The sequence below is a fragment of the Chlorocebus sabaeus genome, chromosome 7, assembly GCF_047675955.1.
Source record: "Chlorocebus sabaeus isolate Y175 chromosome 7, mChlSab1.0.hap1, whole genome shotgun sequence".
Taxonomy (NCBI): Eukaryota; Metazoa; Chordata; class Mammalia; order Primates; family Cercopithecidae; genus Chlorocebus; species Chlorocebus sabaeus.
This window is the reverse complement of record NC_132910.1, coordinates 116,807,295-116,828,982: the sequence shown is the minus strand read 5'-3', so window position 1 is coordinate 116,828,982 and position 21,688 is coordinate 116,807,295. Positions and strand designations below refer to the sequence as shown.

At 35.0% G+C, this 21,688-nt stretch overlaps 1 protein-coding gene across 2 annotated transcripts in view; it reads right to left on the bottom strand.

Annotated features, from left to right (window-relative positions):
• Window positions 1-21,688, bottom strand: part of TLL1 (tolloid like 1) — a 222,240-nt gene that overhangs the window by 13,543 nt on the left and 187,009 nt on the right. For both annotated transcript variants that reach the window (XM_008000210.3, XM_008000212.3), the window contains 2 exons: window positions 15,877-16,002; window positions 12,840-12,967 (listed from right to left, as the gene is read on the bottom strand). In XM_008000210.3, the coding sequence (XP_007998401.1) occupies window positions 12,840-12,967; window positions 15,877-16,002 (254 nt within the window). The remainder of the gene's footprint in view (window positions 1-12,839; window positions 12,968-15,876; window positions 16,003-21,688) is intronic.

Genomic DNA, 21,688 nt, shown 5'->3' with positions numbered 1-21,688 from the left:
CATAATTTAATACATTTAGAGTATTATTGAAAAAGATGTGAAATCAATAAAATATGTAATATCTGAAAAGACACAATGAGAAAAACAATGTAATAACTTCATAAGAAATTCCACTATTTGGCTATTAAAATTCTACTATTTGGCTATTTGGCTACTATTGCAATTCAATCTCAGAATTTAAACAGATTATTAAAAAATGGTATTTTATTCTGAATTTAATCCAAAGGATTCATCAGAAAATTTCAAGCAATCATATTAAAAGATTGGTTCCTTCTGGGTTTGATAATCATAGAACCCATTGGCCATTATCCTACCCTTGGGCACTTAAACTAAACTCAACAAAGTATTATCATACTTTTATAAAACTTAAATGCAACAAATCTTCATAGTATAAATGAAAGGAGAATAACTTTCATTATATATTTCTTTATTTAGCTCCTACAAACGCTGTCATTAGCAAACATTGATAATACTAAATGCTAGAATATTTTTAATTTACTTTTCATGTAGATGGTATACTTATTTTAATATTGGACATCTTGGAGAGTTTGAATGCTTGGCTCTTATTTATGACATCTAAAAACTATTCTAATTTACCTGTGTCATAATTTTCATCTGTGTGACTTAGCAAATTTAAAATAAAAAAATAATTAAATGTATAGCACACTGTAGATCACAAAGCAAAGTTTAATTGAGATGGACTGAAAATAACATTGTCTAAACTATTAATAGTTACATAAATTACAGGATATTTTCCATTTCCAAAGGCTCTTTTCTTTCCCCAGAAAAACGATCATACATTGAAGAAATAAAGCTGTGATTCCTACTTAAGTCTATAGAATAAAACTAAAATAATATAAAGAAAATAAACATGAAAAAGTATGAAATACATTTCAAACTTTCTTAAAATGCTATAATCCCCACAACAAAATATTGGCACATAAACTTTTAATAAACTTATTTTATTTGATACAGTTTTGCTGAAGTGATCATAATATTCAGTCTATTTGAAGACATATCCAAAAAAAAAAGACTAAAAATTTCTCTGTCTCAGTGTGAACCCACTATCTATTCCATACCACACTACATCACCCACTATCACTTCTGACTTCAGAGGAGTGAGGAAAGAAATGAAAGAAACAATTCACGTTAACTAGGGAGTAGAAGAAAGAAATGGAGTTACTTAACAAAAGAAAGAAAAGGGGGAAAAAAGCTGATCTCTCTTTTGTCTCTTTCCACTGCACTCTACTTAAAAAGTAGAAATAAAACATATAATAACCAACAAGCATTAGAGTAATTGTTTATTATAATCATGATGGATGAAAAGGAATGCTTACTTCATTTGAAGAAAGACACTGGCTAGTACAAAAAGACTGAACATACCACAAAGAATCTCACTGGAAGGAGAAGACAGAGTAGGGAAATATAGTGAACAAGGAGACGTCAGTAGAGTCCATCTATCCTGAAGCACAACACGCAAAGCAGGCGATAACTGAAGGAATGTGTCACTTGTCACTCTCTGTAACCCAGTAGAGTACACACATTGCGTGGGATGCAGAAGATTTTGAATAAGTATGTGGATGTCTGCGTAAATCTGTCAATGTATTTACCCAAAAACCTAGCTGACGTTTATGGCCAACCTCAAGTATGAAAATTCTACAGACAGGGCCTACTAAATCTCATTTTCTGCCTCTCATGAAATAGCAGTCTGCTCCTATTACCATTGCGTACATATATACATTCCTAACATCGGTTTGTAATTGATAGGAAACCACTATGAGAAAATTGGCTTAACCGCACCTAGAGTTCTTTATTAAATATGAAACTAAGCTTCTGAATTATAAATGTAATGTAATTTCAAGAGGAAAAACATTGGTTCAGGAAAAGAATATCTAAAAACCACTGCATGTTGAGCAAATATCTCTTTCGATTGTGATTTAAAGTCATTTATCTGTAAATACACAGATCAAATAACCAGGGAAACCTGCTGTGTAGAAGAGAGTATTTTAAGAAAGTTGGAGGTCGTGGCATTCTAAAGTATTTGCTATAAGTAGTGGCTAAAGCTGGGATCAGAATTTACAGACCACACATGTTCAGTCCATTGATTGGTCCATTGAAGACTGAATGAGTGAGATAAATAGGTGATATTTTTCTTCCTAATGAAATGCAGGATGTCTAGCCTAAATCATAACATCTGTTTAACAGAACAGAGCAACACCACACAAAGTGGCATTGAGCTGGTGGGCTGGGGGCCATAGTGACAGCTGGTCTGGTGCCAACTGGCTACAGCTCTTTATCAAATTACTAATGGAATCAGACTGAGTCTCTAAGAGTCATATTAGTCAAAGGTTCCATAGTGACATATACTCTAGTGATGCAAACACCTCTCATTCATTAACGTATTAATGAATTTTCTTTTTGGAATAGGTAGCAACTTGTTAGGTCAAATGCCAAGGCTGGGTGGTCCTTTTCCAGAAATCAGTCTGAACTGAAATCTCCACCACACACAAGCAAAGGTGTGACTAATTCACAGGCTGAGATCTCGGAAGCCTGCTCCTTGTATAGCAGAGATACCCACACAGAGAACCTTCCACACACAGTGACTTTACATCAACAGAAAATATTTCCAGCCCACAGAAATGTATTATAGGGACTCTTTGGAGAGGAAAAACTTCTAAAATATTTTTCAGAGTTCATAATGATAAGGCGTGATATGTCATGTATCACTTTATTCTACAACAGAAGCCGAACCATGAATCTCAATATCTAAATAATAAAGAATGTGCACATTTCCAGCCACCAGGAACCAATGCTGCAGAAATGTCCCCAGAAGACACTACTTAGGTTCCCGAAAAGCCCTGTAAGTTCACAATGGAGACAGGATAGCTGGCAAGGCTGAATGTATAAAGCTGTAAGGAACTCAGATTTCCACTCTAACACCACCTTCCTTTGGTAGACTTAAATATTTTTCTTAAGTGTTTAAACTTTATAAGTATTTGGGTATTTAAAAACTTTAAAGCATACTCATTCCACGATTATATTTCTATAATTTTAGGGTTACTAATCTAGGTTTTAGAAAGGCCAAAAAAAAAAAAGTGACTAACCATGGGCCCTAGTCAGAAATCCTAATGCATTTCCCACAAGACAAGCAAGCTAAGAGATTAAGGAGTCCAATTCAAAAGAAATAAAATTGAACCCTCGATATAGGCTGTGGAAATCATAACTTTATTTCTGGAACACCCAAGCAAGACTAATTACCTGGCTGGCCCCTGGCCAGGCTTGCAGACGCTGTTCACTCATATGAACATCTGTAGAGGTTCTTTTATTGAAAATACAGGCGATGGCTAAAGAATGAGGCCTTACAGAGTAACTGCATATATTCACAAAGGACGAGATAATAAAATGATAGCACTTAATGCAGAAATAAAATTTAGCAAGGGTGAACATTTAAACTAAAAGAATTAAAGAGACTGTTGCAATTTGAGCAATTGTAAGATAAGCTTTAGAGGTCCCAGTCCCAGCCATCTTTCACCTTTTCCTGTTTTTGGTAAAAACTGGGATTTGGTTTCCCACAAAATATGTGAAGGATTAGAGGCCACTGGAAAAACATGGCATCATAGAGTACAAACCTCAGTCTCCTGATTCAAAAGAACCTTTCTTCTCCATGAGTGCTCTATAACTGTGATCAAATATATTTTTATGGATTTATGACGGATAATTATTTAACAGTTGTAGATGTTTGTGTTTTTTAAATATCCCATATATAAAGCTATAATTTGTAACTGTATGTTATTTAGCAAAACTCAAGGATATGATAAATCAAGTAAAAATGATATAAGCACATTAGCTTGTTGCAATATGCTCGGATGCCTAGAACTTCGTTTGTTAGTATTTTGTTTTGAATGAACATTAATTCAAAATATAAAAAGGTACTCCCAAATTTAATGATCAGTTGAGTCTTTCAGAACCAAGACAGGATAAAAACAGGGATAAAAGATACTTGTGACTGCAATTTCTTTGTACTTTAAAGCTATAATCATGCAGTCAGTACCTCATGATTAAATAAACACACACATGCATAATAAAAACAAAGCAAATGTGTCTTTTGTGTGTCTCTGCTGTAGCAGATTGCCAAACTCAATGCCTTAAAACAACACAAATTTATTCTTCTACAGCTGTGGAGGTCAGTAGTCTAAATTGGGAAGGCAAGGCTATGTGTTTCTAGTTCAATTCTCCTCCCCTCGAATCCTGGCAGCCTTAGTGATTTGCTTTACCAACAGAATGTTCCAAAGTAATGTTCAAGGGCTTCTGAGGCTTCCACGGCCTCTTGGGATACTTTGGGGATCCAGGACTGACAGAAAAGAGTCTGGTTCCTTTGAGACCGCCATGTTGCAATGGTCACGTGTGAGTGCTATGGTTGTCCCGGCTGAGTCAGGCTTTTAGCCCTCCACATCAAGATGACAGACATACAATTGCAACCACCTCGACCCTTCAGATATGCTCCCAGGTGAATCAATCAATGTCACATGCAACAGAAAAATTACCAGCAAAGTACTACTTAAATACTGATGCCACTCCCTCAAACTATGAGATATAACAGTACTTAAAGCCATGAGGTTTTGGGCTATTTTGCTATGCAGCAGTAGATAACTAGATCAGTGTATACAAGGTAATAACTGCATTATAATGCCTAAGTCTCGATATAAATCTACAGTAAACTGACTCTGATAGTTCAGTTCTCATGTTAATGTACAATAATATATACTAGATTTAGATAATCATACTGTGAACTGAATATACATATGGTGAATGAACACCATGCACACTAATGCTCCTATCTCACAAAAGGCACATAGGAATTTTATTGTAATTCCTATTATCTATAACTGCTAGATCATCTAAGTGTCTTTTTGAGATTATAGTCTTATAACCCAAATTAACCAAAATAATTGTGATCTCAGACACAGTGAAAGAAGGCTTGTTTATACCTATCAGCCACTACCTACATGTCACTCGACAAAACCATATATCAAGTTACAGGACAATTTGAGTTAAAAGTACAGTAGGCTTTCAAAATTCATAAACTATGATTTAAAAAATTATCTCATAAAATTGTCTTCAGTGACAATTTTCTTTTCCTTGCTTCTAAACTGAATAAGGAACATGTAGAAATCTTGTGTTATCCTGATACCAAAACCAGACAATTACCCAACAACAGCAACAAAAAGCCTGAAGAGCAGTATCACTAATGAACATGGATGAAAAGCCTTCAACAAAATACTAGCAAACCGAATTCAACAACACATTGAAAAGATCATTCACTATGATAAAGTGCGATTCATCCCAAGGATGCAAGTATCGTTCAACATATGCAGATCTATAAACATGAGGCAAGACATTAACAAAATGAAGGACAAAAATGATCTGATCATATTAATAGAAAAAAACATTTGGCAAATTCAACGTCCTTTCATGTTAAAAAAAAAAAAAACTCTCAACAAATTAGGCATATAAAGAATGTGCAACAACACAATAAAGACTATGTATGACAAACCCACAGCTAACATCATAATCAACTGAGAAAAGCTAAAAGCTTTTCCTCTAAGATCCGAAATAAGACAACGATGCCCACTCTCACCACTTCTATTCAGTATAGTACCGGAGGTCCTAGACAGAGCAATTAGGCCATAGAAATAAAATGCATCCAAATTGAAAAAAAACAAAAGTTAAATTATCCCTGTTTGCAGATGACATAATCTCATGTAGAGAAAACTCTGAAGACTCCACCAGAAACCTATTAGAAAGTAATAAATAAATTCAGTAAAGTTGCCAGATATAAAATCAATAGGCAAAAATCAGTCACATTCTTATTTACTATCAATAAACTATCTGAAAAAGAAATCAAGAAAACAATACCATTTACAACAGCTCCAAAAATTATAATACCTTGAAATAAACTTAACCCAGTAAGTAGAAATCTCTACACTGAAAACTATAAAACATGGATGAAAGAAAACACAAATAACATTTTTTTCAAAGGAACAGAAAGAAACACTAAAATGTATATGGAACCACAAAAAGACTGCATAGCCAAAACAGTCTTAAACACAAAACAAAAACTGAAAAACAAAAAAGCCAAAGTTAGAATCATCCTACTACCTGACCTCAAAATATACTACAAAGCTCTTGCAACCAAAACAGTATAATACTGGCATAAAAACAGGCACATAAACTGACAAAACAGAATAGTGAGCCCAGAAATAAATCCACACATTTACAGCCAACTGATTTTTGACAAAGATGCCAAGAACACACAATAGGGAAAGGATAGTCCCCTCTTATCATGTTGGGAAAACTGGATATCCACATGCAGAAGAATGACATTAGACCCATATGTCACACTATATTGAAAAATCAATTCTAAATGAATTAAAGATGTAAATATAAGATTCAAAACTATGAAAACTACTAGAGGAAAACATAGGGAAAAGTTCCATGACATTGGTCTGGGCAATGACTTTTTGGATTTCACCCCAAAAACACAGACAAGGAAAGCAAAAATACACAATGAAATTACATCAAACTAAAAAGCTTCTGTACAGGAAAGGGAGCAACCAACAGAGTGGAAAGACAACCTACAGAATGGGATAAAATATTTATGAACCATACATCTGATACCATGCTAATATCCAAAATATAAAAGGAATTCAAACAACTCAATAGCAAGGAAACAAATAAACCTATTTATGGGCAAAGGGCTTGCATAGACATTCCTCAAAAGAAAAGACACAAAAGACCAACAGGTATTTGAAAAAAATGCTCAACATCACTAACCATCCAGAATATACAAATCAAAACCAAAATGAGATATCACCCCACACCTGCTAGAGTGACTATTATAAACACAAAAGATAACAAGCGTTGGTGAGGATGTGGAGAAAAGGGAATCCTTGCATACTGTTGTTGGGTATGTAAATTAGTACAGCCATTTGAAAAAAGTTAAAAATAGAATTACCCTATGGCCCAGCAATTTCACGACTACTGAATTTATATCAAAAATAAATGAAATCAGGATGTTGAAGGAATGTCTGTTGCTCCCATGTTCACTGCAGCACTACTCACAATAGCCAAGATATGGAATGAACCTAAGTGTCCATCAGTGGATGAATGGATTACAAAATGTGGTATATATACACAGTGGAGTACTATTCAGCCACTAAATGAAGGAAACCTTGTCATTCGTAGCAACATGGATGAACCCGCAGGACATTATGTTAAGTTAAATAAGCCAGGCACAGAAAGATAAATACTACACGGTCACACTTATGTGTGGAATCTAAAATGATCAAACTTAAAGAAGCAGAGAGTTGAATGCTATTGACCAAAGGCTAGGGTGGTTGAGATGGGAAAGGGTTGAGTAGATTTAAGTAAAAAATACAAAGTTTCAGTTAGATGGAAGGAATAAATTCAATAGAATTATCATACAACATGGTGACTTACAGTTAATAATACATTATACTCTTAAAAAATGCTAAGATAGTGAATGTTAAGTGTTTTTCCCCACAAATAAGATCAAAACATGAATAATACATATATTAATTAGCTAAATTTAGTTATTAAACAATGTACATGTACTTCAACATATCACATTGTACATGGTAAATACATGCAATTTTATCTGTCAATTAGAAAACATAAATTGGAAAAAAGAAAAAAAAATTCTTTCTTTCTTGTTTTCCCACCTTGCCTATAGAAAAAGGAATATCAATTCATGAATTGTGAAGAAAGCTCCACTGTAAACATAAGGACCCAAATGTTTTCTTTGCCTTTCATCCCTGCCCTTGCCCATAATGAAGCCAGTTGGTAACCAAGTATCTACCAGGAGCTCTTGACCTAAGAGGATTAAAATATTTCATAATTGTTCAAGTTTCATTGAACTCATTTTCTAAATTTCAGTTTTGGTTGAAATTCTTCCATAAAAATTAAAGATCTATCCGGGCATGGTGGCTCACTCCTGTAATCTCAGCACTTTGGGAGGTTAAGGGGGCCAGATTTCCTGAGGTCAGGAGTTCGAGACCAGCCTGGCCAACATAGCAAAACCCCGTCTCTACAAAAATACAAAAATTAGCCAGGTGTGGTGACAGGCACCTATAATTCCAACTATTCGGAAGGCTGAGGCAGGAGAATTGCTTGAACCCCGGAGGTGGAGGTTGCAGTGAGCCGAGATTGTACCATTGCACTCCAGCCTGGGTGACAGAGCAAGACTCCATCTCCAAAAAACAAAACAAAAACAAAAAAATTTAAAGATCCTAAAGAAATCAGGCAAAATGCTTTCATTTTACACACTGTAACATCTTGATGAAATTTCCTGTATTATAAATGTCAAAGTACATGGGTCAGTGATTGAATGGTTTGAACTGTTCTTATAAAGTATTATTCACTAAATGACTATTGGCTGATATCTGCAATAATAGTGATTTCAGTTTTAAAGTAGATAACACTAGATAACAGTTACATTACATGCAGAAAGGCAATCGGGGAAACAAAAGCAATTATAATGTGAAAATGGCAAGAGTTAAAAAATATAGAACCAAAATGTTACTTGGAGTGGGTAATCTGTTGTGACACACTTTCTACTAATCCTGGCTCTTAGGATGCTATTGAGAGTCGGGTTTTATATGAACATGATCCGTAGGATAGGATGGTGGCAATCAATATTATGCTATGAATCAGAAGTTCTGGTGTGGCAGCAATGTGTGTTTTCACAAGCCTTCCAGGTAATTCTGACACATACTAACATTTGAGAAAACCTGGCTTACACTGTAACTACTTCCACAAAAAACACAAATTCCAATTCCTAAAATAAAGTTTAATACTTGCGTTAAAGCTCTCATTTTGCTTCTGAATATTACCTTCTTAGGATACCAGCAGGTATGACCATGGTTGAACAGACATGCTTTATGTCCTAATTCTCAAGTTGAATATTGGCAAGAAAAATAAATCCTGCAATTTGTGAAGGAACAGATTGCGCTAGAGTTAGATGGGATGTTTCAAGCTGAAAGATATATAATTGAGAATGGATTGAGTATTGCTATGTTTAAAACTGGGGTATATTAGGAGTTCTACTTCCCCTTGGATATAGAAAGCTGGAACTAGTTTTGCTTCTACCCTGACAACAAGAAAAAGCCATGATGTAAAGTGTAAAATAAAAAAACAAAATCACGACATTGGTTGAACACACCAAAGTATGGAAATCACAGTAGTCTGAAGTCTACTGAATGTCAGGCCCTTCCAAGGAAAGATGTGACAGTGGCAGACTACAAGAGGAAGAGATGTTGGTATCATACAGCCAGCTGAAAAGCATTCTGATAAAATTGGTGATGGCTTGGTGAAGGTCATGTGTGGATGAAGGGAAGAGGAAACTACAGACACGAGGGGAGCTTGTACACACTTGCAGATCCTTTTCCATGGACCTCCATCTCCTGCTCACAAGAACATTTGTGGAAAAAGCAGGAGGTGGGTGAGTGCCTTCCTTCGTGTTTCAGGCTTGAGAAAGGGAAGTGGTAACTGCCATGAGAAAAGTCTGAAGCCTCATTGTATTCCTTCTTCAGAAAACACAGCCTTAAGCCTCTGAAGGAGAAGCAGAAAACCCTGCCCCCCGACGACAAAGGTACAGAACCACTGCAGGCAGAGAAAATGTCAAAACAAAACAGACAAAACAAAATCAAACCAAAACCAAAACCACTACCCCTAGGGGAAGTCCTGGATTCACGATCAACTACCAGTAACATTAGAGATCTTCTACCACTAGGAGACTGAAAAGAAACTCTCTCCCAAGGAAGACTCATAAGATATATAGACAGAGTTTCACTGCCATGAAGAGAAGAAAAAGTATCACTGAGAAAGCTCAACACCAAGACCCGAACATGCAGGGCCTGCCTAAGGTGGAGTCTGTACTGAAATAATAAAGAACCCTTTGCCTTCACCACCAGACTAGCAAGCACCAAGTAACAAGCAACTGCCATTTATCACTGATAAAGACAAAAAAGGGTGGAGAGGAACGATCGATATTTGCACTGGGGATGAACAGAGAAGGTACAAATGAAACAGAAGCATTGAGAAAACACCTCTTAAATCCCAGCCTCCACCCGAAGAAAAAGGAATTTGAAGCCAGTGGTGCAATGAAGATAATAATAGAACAAGAAAATCCAATCTTGGCTTAATTAGATCCACCTAACACCCTTCTTCATACACACAAATACACTAATAAGCTAACACAAGAGATGCATCCGTTTCCAAACATAAAGTCTTTACTATTGCACACATAATGTCTTATTTTAATAAAAAAAAAAAAAGAGACACAAAAGGCAAGAAAAATCAAACACTGCTAAGAGACAAAACAATCAACAGAACAGACCTGAGCACATGGCCCTTATGTTTATATCAAATGGAATTTAAAGGAACTACGAATTTAACATTGATAAGTTAAAGATCCTAGTGAAGATGCAGAGAATATGCAAGAACAGATGGGAGATTTCAGCCGATAAACGATGTTATGGATTGAATTGTGTTTTTTCTAAAATTAATGTTGAAGTCCTAACCCCCAATGTGATATGTTTAGGGAGGTAAGAGACACTGGAGCTCTGTCTCTGTGAATACACAGAGAAAAGGCCATGTGAGTATACAGTGAGGTGGAGGCCATATACAAGCTATAAAGAGAGGCCTCACCAGACACTAACCCTTATTAAGTACAACTTAATCTTGGACTTCTAGCCTCCAGAACTATGAGAAAATAAATTTCTGTCGTTTAAACCGTAAGTCTGTGATAATCTGTTATGGCATCCCAAACAGACTAACACAACTGGAAACTATAATAAGTGAAACTCAAATGCTAGAAATAAAGAACATGGTAATAGAGATAAAGAATGCTTTTGACAAATTTATCAGTAGATTCAAGACAGCCGAAGAAATAATTACTGAATTTGAAGATAGGTCAATAGAAATTACTGAAACTTAAACTCAGAAAAAAGGGCAAAAAATGAACCAAACATCCAAGAGTTGAGGAATAACAGCAAACAATCTAGCCCATAAGTAATTTGAATCCCAGAAGAGAGACAATGGCACAGAAGAATTATACAAAGGAATAACAACTGAGAATTTTCAAAAATTAATGACAGACCCCACAATACAGATGCAAGAAATTCAGATAATTCTGAGAAGGAAAAATACCAAAAAATTATTAAACAGAAACATACACACACATAAACACATACACCTGCATACATTATATTCAAATTGCTGATAAAAAGAAAATTTTGAAGGCAGCCATAGAAAAAATAATCACGAGTTATGATATAATGATAAGATTTACCAAAGAAGTATGGAAAACTATGTAAGCCAGAAAAAAATGGAATCATTCAAGATGGAGAAAGAAAACTGTCATCCTAGAATTCTATATGCAATGAAAACAGCTTTCAAAAGTGTTAATGTACATACTTTATACAAAATATAAAAATAAGTTCTTCAGAAAGAAGGAATATGATATCCAACAAAAATTTGGATTGAGACAAAGAAATATCTTCATGAAAATCAATTTTTCCAACTCTCTTAAGAAAATGAACTCCTTAAAAGAATGCAGCCTCTATATTTCAGCCCATAAGGCTCAGGAAGTTACCATAAGGTTGAGGGAATCATCCTCTCAATCAGGACCTTGGACAGGACTGGAGAGCAGTCGAGTTCCTCTAGTGCTGTCTCTCAGCATTTAGTATCCTTCAACAGTGTGGCTGAAATGAACTGATATCTCTGTCTGGGAAATCACTTACAACTTTGGAGATTGGAAGGACCTCCATACTAAGAATATGAATTTCTTGGCAACTGTCTCTGATTTTATTATAATATTGTATATAAATAAGGCCTTTTTATTGGCCAATAATATTCACTGAGGGAAGAGTCAAAACAAGAAATTTAAAAATTAAGCTTATGATTGGACTCATCTAGTGAGCTACCTTGGACTGGTAGACTCACTCCTCAGACAATTTTTGTCATTATAGTGCCTGCTGGGCTCTTTCCTGAGCCTTGTTAGTTGGCACTGCCTTTTGCTTCTAAAAACAGCATATTGCAGGAAATTGTTAACATTTCTACATTTCTATATTTTTATTTCTTTAGATTATACTCTTCAAACACTCTGTGGCCTATAATGAAATTTAACATTTATTATCAGGTTATTATTTATGACCAGGCCAGAATGCAAAATGCAAAGAATGCAAGAGGGATGAGACATTATACTCATATTTGAATTACTCATGCCCAATAAAATGTGGGCAAAATCCAAGGAAATCACTATCTTTGTACAGAGGGCAATATTTCATGCAAAAATAACATTCTGTATACCACAAGACAAAATTGATTCTATTATGAAAAAGACACATGTATATGGAATTGGTATAACCAGTAGAATATGTTATGCTGAGTTTAAGTGAATTATTATTCTGTGCTTTCTGGCAAATTTCTGATTTTTTTGTTTCTTCATTTATTTTCCAAATTTGAAAACATAATTACCAGTAATACATTAGGAAATAAAGACTACTGTTTTGCAGCAACTTTGGTAATGCCTTATAAAACATCCAGAATAAGAAACACTAGAGGAGAACAACGTGGCAGTCACCTTGATCTAGGATGTCAAGGATTTTAGTGTAAGGAGGAAAGCATGAGACAAAAAATCTTTTCCAGCTGCCTATGATTCAATTCAATTAGATAAACCTCCATTTTATTTCCTAGTGCTTGTAATGAAAGACAGGGGCAGTCAGCTTAATGGAAAGTAAAAGGATGTGCTCACTTACTAATTTGATTCGGTGGCCGGGAGTGGCGCTGATCTCCCAAGTGCATTCTTTCCTGCTTGGGTACTTGTCTGGCCAGTTGGGACTGGTGATGAGGCCACTTGGACTGTGGATCTTCTGTTCACACTCAGCTGCACCAATAACCATAATATCAGACAGTGTGGCAATCCAGCCCAGGTTTGAGGCAGAAAGCAAGCAGCCTATTTGCCCACTGCCATGCTAAAAGATTTCCTGAATACCAGCTAATTATCACTTCCGTGTCGCTTATCATATTCATCTGCTCTGGGAAATCTGTTGCTGAGCATAATCAGCCAATGTTTGTTGTCTGCCTCACATGAAATTAAGTATTTACCATAAATCAGATAAATGCCTAAAATAAAATGAACTTTTATTTTAAACTGATGGGTCTGTGGCTCAGACTTTAACAGTGCAACATATATTGACAGTCGAGAATATCAACACTGGATGTATTTAATCCAATGTCACAAACAAACATCATTGGACTATGCCATTTGCAATTTTTTTCCTATTAAAAGAAACATCATTTACAGCTAATTAACATCATGAAGGTACCTTTTGAATCACGTATTTACATTTTCTCTCTCCCTTAGTTAAATATACACTTGAATACCTGTATCATAATTTTAGCTTCTAAAATAAATTAGCCTTAATTTTATCAAAGCAAGTGGAAGCACTAAGAGGAAAACTAAATGAACAGCTATTAGCCCTGGAGATGCTTCTGAACTTCAAAGGATACCTCATTCAATCAGTATAACTATTTAAGGGTTTTTGTTTTTGTTATTGTTTTTGTTTTTCACAATTAAAATAAGCTCATTTTAGACAAGATCTTTCCACATGGTTAATGTTAAATTTCAAAAACACTTATTATCCTCAAGCTGTGTTCTTTCTATATAATTTAGGAAATTCTATAACATACATCCTTGTTTAGACTGGGATTATTTGTTATGTATTGTGTACATATAACTTTCTAAAATTTCCTGAGAAATACATTTGGTGAAATACTTTATTCAATGGAAAATACACCGGTTATACCCTTCGGGGCCACAGGGCAAGGGTAACATGCCCAACATTAGTTAGTGCACTTACTGTAGTTGCTGCTGGCCCCGCTGCTGCAATCATTCATACTAGACCTTCACCTTAATTGTGCTAGGTTTCCATAGGGAGATTTGTATTTGCAATAGAAGATTATAATAAAGTGGAAGGTAAAATTCAGTTCCTGTCTGATAATCTATGATTATGGTAGCAAGACATAGCCTTGAAAGTTTGGATCCAGTCATGACAAGGGTTTTCTAAATTTCATCATCCCTGTCTTGGCCTCGCAATGTGAAATGTGATCTCTGCAGGATGTGGCGATGACACTGAGACTAGGTTGAGAGGCTCGTTGCTAAAGTGTACATGGAGCATGTAATATAGTGAAGGTAAAAGATGATCCAACCCCTTTCCTGGCAATAGGACATATTTATTAAGGTGCGTCTGCATGTTGTTTTATCTATAATGAAGTTTCCTATATCATTTATGTAATGAACAGAGACATATTTGCTACCTGTGATCCACAGACTACATGTATAATCTATAATCTATAAAAGCTGTCTTGTTTTTTTTTCTCTGAATTACCTTCAATGTCTGCAAAACAAAAAACAAAAACCTGGGCCAAGTGCGCTGGCTCATGCCTGCAATCCCAGCACTTTGGGAGGCCGTGGTCGGTGGACTGCTTGAGCTCAGGAGTTCGAGACCAGCCTGAGCAACATGGCGAAAATCCGTCTCTACAAAAAATACAAAAAATTAGCCAGGCATGGTGGTGTGCACCTGTAGTCCCAGCTACTTGGGAGACTGAGGTGGGAGAATTGCTTAAGCCTGGGAGGTCGAGGCTGCCATCAGTTGAGATCACCCCACTGCACTCCAGCCTCAGCAACAGAGGGAGACCGTGTTTCAAAATAAAAACAAAAACGAAAACCCCCAAAACCCACAAAAACCTGGGCCTATTTCCTAATCTATTGATTTAATAGCATATCGTATCTTACCAAGTTACAGATATTATGCTTATACATGAAAGCAGAGAAAGAAAAATTCCTGCTTGTATATGATTCTGCACAATGTCATTAGCTCAATGAAAAAAAGAAAATCCTCGACTTGTAACCATATTTCAAAGGAGCTGAATGGAACAAGGGTCAGCTCAGGATATTCTCTATTATTCCAATGTTTACACAAAACATTCTTATCTAACTGTGGTTAGAGTCAGGTACCTTCCAATGTACATATGGTGACTAAAGTTATAAAATTTGCCTTAGTAATTCTCCTCTCAAAACATGCATAAATCCAACTTAAGTAGAAAATTCGGGAACAGACTGTCAAAGGAAGAAATAAGAGCTGAATAACTATTTATTGTTCTCGTCTAGTTCATAGTGGCTAAGGGGATTAAGATTACTACTTTTAAAAAGTTGTGGAATTTTGTAAGGCCTTGGGGACAAAATCTGGTAGGGTATGATTGTGCTACTATTAAGCTTTTCTGGACCAACACCATGACTTCAAACTTTAAATGACACAGTATCTACCATTTTCAAATGTCTTCCTTTTGGTAGGCATTTGAGTTTGACACTCCTGGTATTTAAAGGGACATCACTTATGTAGCACATGCACAAGATATACAAGATATTTTTGGGAGGAGTATTACATCAAATGCAAAACATTTAGCAGAAGTTAAGTTTAACTATGCATGCTGTTATAAGGTCTGTTCCACAAAGACCTGGGGAGAACGTGGTGCTTTTCTGGCTGCCAGATGGTATCCTAGCAGCTACTATGTCTGTTATACAAAGCTACTCTAATGCCACCTATATGCAAAGTACAGATCCAGTCATTTGCCTTGGATCTTTGAACATTACACAGAATTTTGTTTTTTGACATTTGGGTAGCCCACCGTGAGATCACTCATTGAAATGATTAACTCTACTTGGAAGCAGTGCTTTATCCAAACCACATGCAATTCTACATGTTGTCAAGAAAAGTGTATTCCTTTCCATACCTTCCTTGCAATCATGTTTATTTTCATGCAGCACAAATCCATTACGGCACTGACACACGTAGCTCCCCATCGTGTTGACACATTCGTGCTGACATCCACCATTATCCTTAGAGCATTCGTCTTTGTCTAGCAAAGAGATCAATCCCATGGTTTAGTAAGTCACTTTAAAAACAAAGGATATCAAAGGGAGTCATTTAGTTGTGGTTAACACTGCCAAAGGGTAAACTAAGTCATGGTTTCTCCTGTTCCCAACATAAAACAAACAAAAATGTATGATCTCTTAGTTGTACCCTTTCCTTGTTTGGCTTGTAGTCTTGTACCATGAATCAAGTTTCCAAGACCATTAGTACTATGATAATAACTTGTAACCCTCTTTTATTCCTATGCTGGAGTAGAAGTTTTAGGTAGGAGAAAGAGGGAATCAGTAGATCTTTCTTTCAAATTAACCCTAAACATTTACTGCTAATTTTAAAAAATAAATTTAAAATTGTGCATAGTTTGAATAGGGGCAAGAAATAGCATTTAAGTAGAGGGATATCCTTCAATATATTAACCATGGTATTCAGACAGAGGCTAAACAAGGTTCCAAGATTTGTATGTAATCACTTAAAAAAATCACTCAGTATAATTACTGTAGTTGATTTTTTTCCCCCATTAACTTTGCAGTTATGCTTAGCATTAATGAATTTGGACATTTCATAGCATTCCAAGCAGAAAAAAGGCATAATTAAACTATTCTACAGAAGAAATGAAATTTATGTATTTTAAACAAATATACTGTGGCAGACACGTTTATTAATAAGTCATCCCCTAAAAGGGCTTTTAGTGTGCTAGAAGTAAGGTAAAGATTAGACTAGGAAATATGAGCCCCCAAAAATAGCCAACAAATTCACTACAGGGAAAAAAGCCAAACTAGATTAATAGGCAGTCAATTCGGTGAGGCATCAACCATCACTCATGTCACTCAGCTGTCATTCCATAGCTGGCCTGTCCATTAACGTCAAAACTGGCAGATTGTTCCTGACACACATTCATGATGGCACGTCACTCAGACTTTCATCACTCCCACACATAGAGAATGAAAAGGACGAGTTACATCATATGAGGAGTTAGGCTGAATTCAAATTGGACACTCTCAGCTGATTTTGCTAGTGAGCACTGGCAAGCTCTTGGTGGCATAGAAATTATACTATTTTTGCTTTTTTACCAAATCTATATTCATTCCATGGAAAAATGTTTAGGGAAGGTATTTTTATCAAAGAATCTGATGATAATTTTTAAAGGTGCATCTATTTTGTCACATTTGAAGATTGATTACATAACACACACACTTACAGGCGATATGAATGCATTGGCACTATCTGAATATTTTAAATACACACAGGCAATCTCAGTTTTTAAAGGATATATCATCATTAGTATATTTGTGAGTTATGTGTTCTCCACCTATCCTTGACACTTCCATTATTCTTTCAACACTTACTATGGAGAATAAGCCAAAAGCAAAACAAAATAAAAGCAGAACAAAGATAATTATTCTGTGAAAGAGCATCAAACACCGAAATGTAGAAAAAAGTAGCAGTTAATAGAAAATTAGATTTGTATAATCAATTTTAGAGAAATTTAACATAATTTTGAACTCTTATTCCATTAGCTGTATCGACAGTGAGAATTATAGTTTATGAATTACAAATGACTTATACAGAACGGGTGGACAGTAAACCATACTTCCTACCACCATGGTATCAGCTGCCTGCATTTTCTAATGCAGACGGTTAAGCAATGAATTGCTTAAATTTGTTTTTCACTCTTACTTTCCAGAGGCTCTTTCCCTTACGAAGCTTCAGAAAAACGCTTCCTTATGAGTGAATGTAGAATTTATCTCTGCTAAATGGAAGAACCAATTAAGAAAATGCTGGTAACAGAATTATTCTGAAATAGACACATATTTCCTTTGAAAATGTTTATATAATGATGGTTTTATATACTTAATATAAGACCTGATAGAGTGAACTTTAGTTGTACCCTGGGTCAACCAGGGAGTAGCCTGGAAACCTAACAACTGTATGCAAAGTAACTTAGAGAATATTAGTTCACATTTGCAATTGACTGATAAACAGATGAACTGCTCAGAGACATACAGTGAAGAAGCAGAGATGGCCTGAATCACCCTTTTATTGGTACCTATTTGGATTGCCATGCATGAAAGATACAAAAATGTTAAAATTCAAAGGTGAACACAAATGTTATTCAATAACACATGCATTATTGCTGTGTTTAAACCCAGTCATTTTATAATAAAAAGAATTCCAAAACATAAAATATCCCTAAACTCCAAACTTCATTCTAGTGGAAAGGTCATATTGCTCATATTTTGGAGTATAATTAATTTCAAGATCTATTAAAAAATAAACTGACCTATAGTAATAGTAACTAAAGAGACATAAAATACAAAATGAAACCAATTATATTTCCATGATTTTGTAGCCAACCATTAATACTCTTGCTGTGCTAAAAATAATAATAATAATAATTTCAGAATAATTTTTGGAAGAAGACAAAGCAGAGGAAGAGGAGGAACAAGAGGAAGAAGAAAAGAAAGAAGAGGAAGAAGATGAAAGAGAACAAATATAAGACAGGGAGGAAGAAGAGTTATTATTATTTATATAGTCATTATTCTCTAAGTATCTGTTATTTTTTACTTTCCCAATTTATCAGAGTTTCCTGCCTTCATTCGCACGTCTGATATAGCATAATTTAATTTAAGGTTGCATGAAATGAAAAGTTATCAGTTAGGCAGCTAGAATATACTTATAAGTTAGTCTAAATTTTAGCTAAATTCAAAACTGAACTAATCAAAATAGCATCTAAAGGCAACAGAAGAAAGTTATTATGTCCTGAAAAGTAGCATATAAAATTGTACCTCCATGTGTCAAATAGTCATATGAAAAGAGAAAATTTCAGGAAATCATTGGAATACTTAAAATTATCCAGATGTTTTACATCATGCAGACTAAAAATATTTTGGTATTTTGCACTATATTTTGAAAAATGTTTTAATTCATCTGCGGAGTAGTAAATATAGTGTGGTTGTTTTAAAATCACTTGTTTGAACAGGTGTTAATAGAGTATTCTAATTAAAGTGAATGCAATTTTGGATTTCTTATGTTGATGAGAAATGGCAACTTCATACAAGATAAGTTCTGCAAATATATCATAGATTTCTTATTTATGAAAGGCCATCAAACTTGGAAAAAAGCTATTAGCAAACATAATTAACTTCTGTTTTCACTTTCCATTTCTCCTCTTAGGACAAAAACTCTGTTTTGAAGAATACAAATCCAAGGAAAGAGAAAAGGGAGGAGGAGAGACATTTAAACATTTCTCATAATGTCTGCATAACACATTCAATAACTGAAATTTCTATTAATAATTTATTTGAAATTTTCTGGCATTTTTCATATACTAGACACAAAATAAAGAAAAAAGTGTTTTTCTTAGTGCTAGAAATAAATGTTTTATTGAGAAGAAATAAAAGCATTTATTTTCTGCAGATGGAAATTAGCCCCCTTCTCTGGAATGGACATGTCTGCTTTCCATTCCTTCATGTAAGATAAAGACAAGGCCCATCATTAGGAAAAAGGAAGGGGGTATTCTTCCATCAGAGGCCTGCAGCGAACCTCTGAGACTATCAGAGGTCATCAATCTATGAATGATACATACTGGATGGAACTGAAGTTGCAACCTGTATCAAGTTCTTGCAATATTCAAAAATAAAAATTTTCTCTTTGCAGAAAGCTTCCTTATCTGTAGGAAAAAGAAGTCAATTGTCCAAGCAACAGAACAGAAACATACAAGAGCAGGTATTCTCAAATTAAATGTTCAGGATCTGAAATAAATGGACACATGCACAGCACACACAGGCCCGACATAAAACTATCCAGTAAATAATCACCTACAAAAAAGCACCAATAAACACTAGGAGAGCTACAACAGAGATAATTTTCTGTTTCCATAAACATGCAGATATTTAAATATCATTAATGATGAAAACTTGGAAGCAGGATTCAAAATCATACAAGAAAGTTGTGTTACTGTGTGTAATTAATCACCTTAAAATTTTGTTAGAGTAGCATCATGTCGAATTTCATCTGCAAATATCAACAACCATTCCATGAGAGAAACAGTGGACAAGAAGGACGCTTACAAATATCGAGACACACTCACAGGAAGATAAGATGAGGAGCGTGTCAATTGAAATTACTTGAATTTAGAGCTAGAAAGATTGCAATGCACACATTATTTTAAGTGACTCCTCCATTTGTTACAGACAGATGAACTGGGAGTCGGAAAACCAGTTTTAGTCCATTTCTGTCCTTGAGCAAGTCCCTAGGCTTATCAGCAATAGTTAGATCACATTCCTAATAGATTTTTCCCCAAGGGAGACTGCTACTATTCTTCACATTTTCTGTTCTCGGAATTGCAGAGTCATAACTGAATCTTTTCATTAATAGAGGGTTGCCTATAAAAGGCAAAATGCCTATGCTCAACTCTCATTGCCTGAAGTCATTGTTATATTATTTCCAAATAATAAATGCTATAATTAAAATTTTAAAAGATGTCAAGTTCCCAAATGTGCTAATTTTTTCAGGTATAAAGTCCTACTAATATTTCTGTTATGCTTAACTCATTTAAAGAAAAGAAACTCTTCTGAGCGGAATACTCTTAGCTTTGCTTCCTGACTTAAAATTAAGTAAATTGCATCTTGTATACCTATGCAGACTTGCAGACTTGTGCTCAAATATGTCATATAAAATTAAGTTTGGTTTTACTAGCATATCAACTAAATCATTATGGTTAATCTAGTAACAAATCTCATTCATTCCAAGAAAATAACACCAAGCTATCGTTGGACCATATATCTTCTAGAAAATGTCTATGCCACTATATTCTGAATTACCTGAAAATAAATAAAGCCACACATAATTCTATATAACATTCAAATGGTCTTATGTTGGCTTCCTAATTTCTTTATTTGCTTTAATATTACTTCATTGTATTGCTCTTTAAATATACCCTGGAATAAGTGTAGCATATTACACTGATTTTTACAGAGCAGCTTATAAATTATTTTGCTATAAAATCCAACGACTTCTTAATTTTTAAGCTATGGCATTTTCATGACTCATTTATTATATTTAGTCAGAATTGATAGATAAGAGTTTCTTAATTTTATGAGCATGGAAGTGATGTGAATTATTCTGCTAAAAAGTTCTTAGAGACATCCCTTCAATGTTATTTCTTAAATCTAAAAAGTGTTTGTTTTAAAAATCTGAGGCTATGTGCAAGGAAAGTTAAAATCTCTTATGCAATTATTTTATTAGACAATGATATGTTGAAAATAATACTATAAATATATTATTTCATTGTATGTTAAAACTTAAATATATTTGTCTTTTTCCTGATGTATCACTTAACTGAAAGAAAGCTAGAGTTTTATTTTTAATAGCTTTCATTTCCAAATACTATAGAATCACTTATTACCAAATATTATTTTTTACTATTACTGAGTTCCTTGAAAATTCTTAGAAGGGCCGGGCGCGGTGGCTCAAGCCTGTAATCCCAGCACTTTCGGAGGCCGAGACGGGCAGATCACGAGGTCAGGAGATCGAGACCATCCTGGCTAACACAGTGAAACCCCGTCTCTACTAAAAAATACAACAACAACAACAAAAAAAAATAGCCGGGCGAGGTGGCGGGCGCCTGTAGTCCCAGCTACTCGGGAGGCTGAGGCAGGAGAATGGCGAAAACC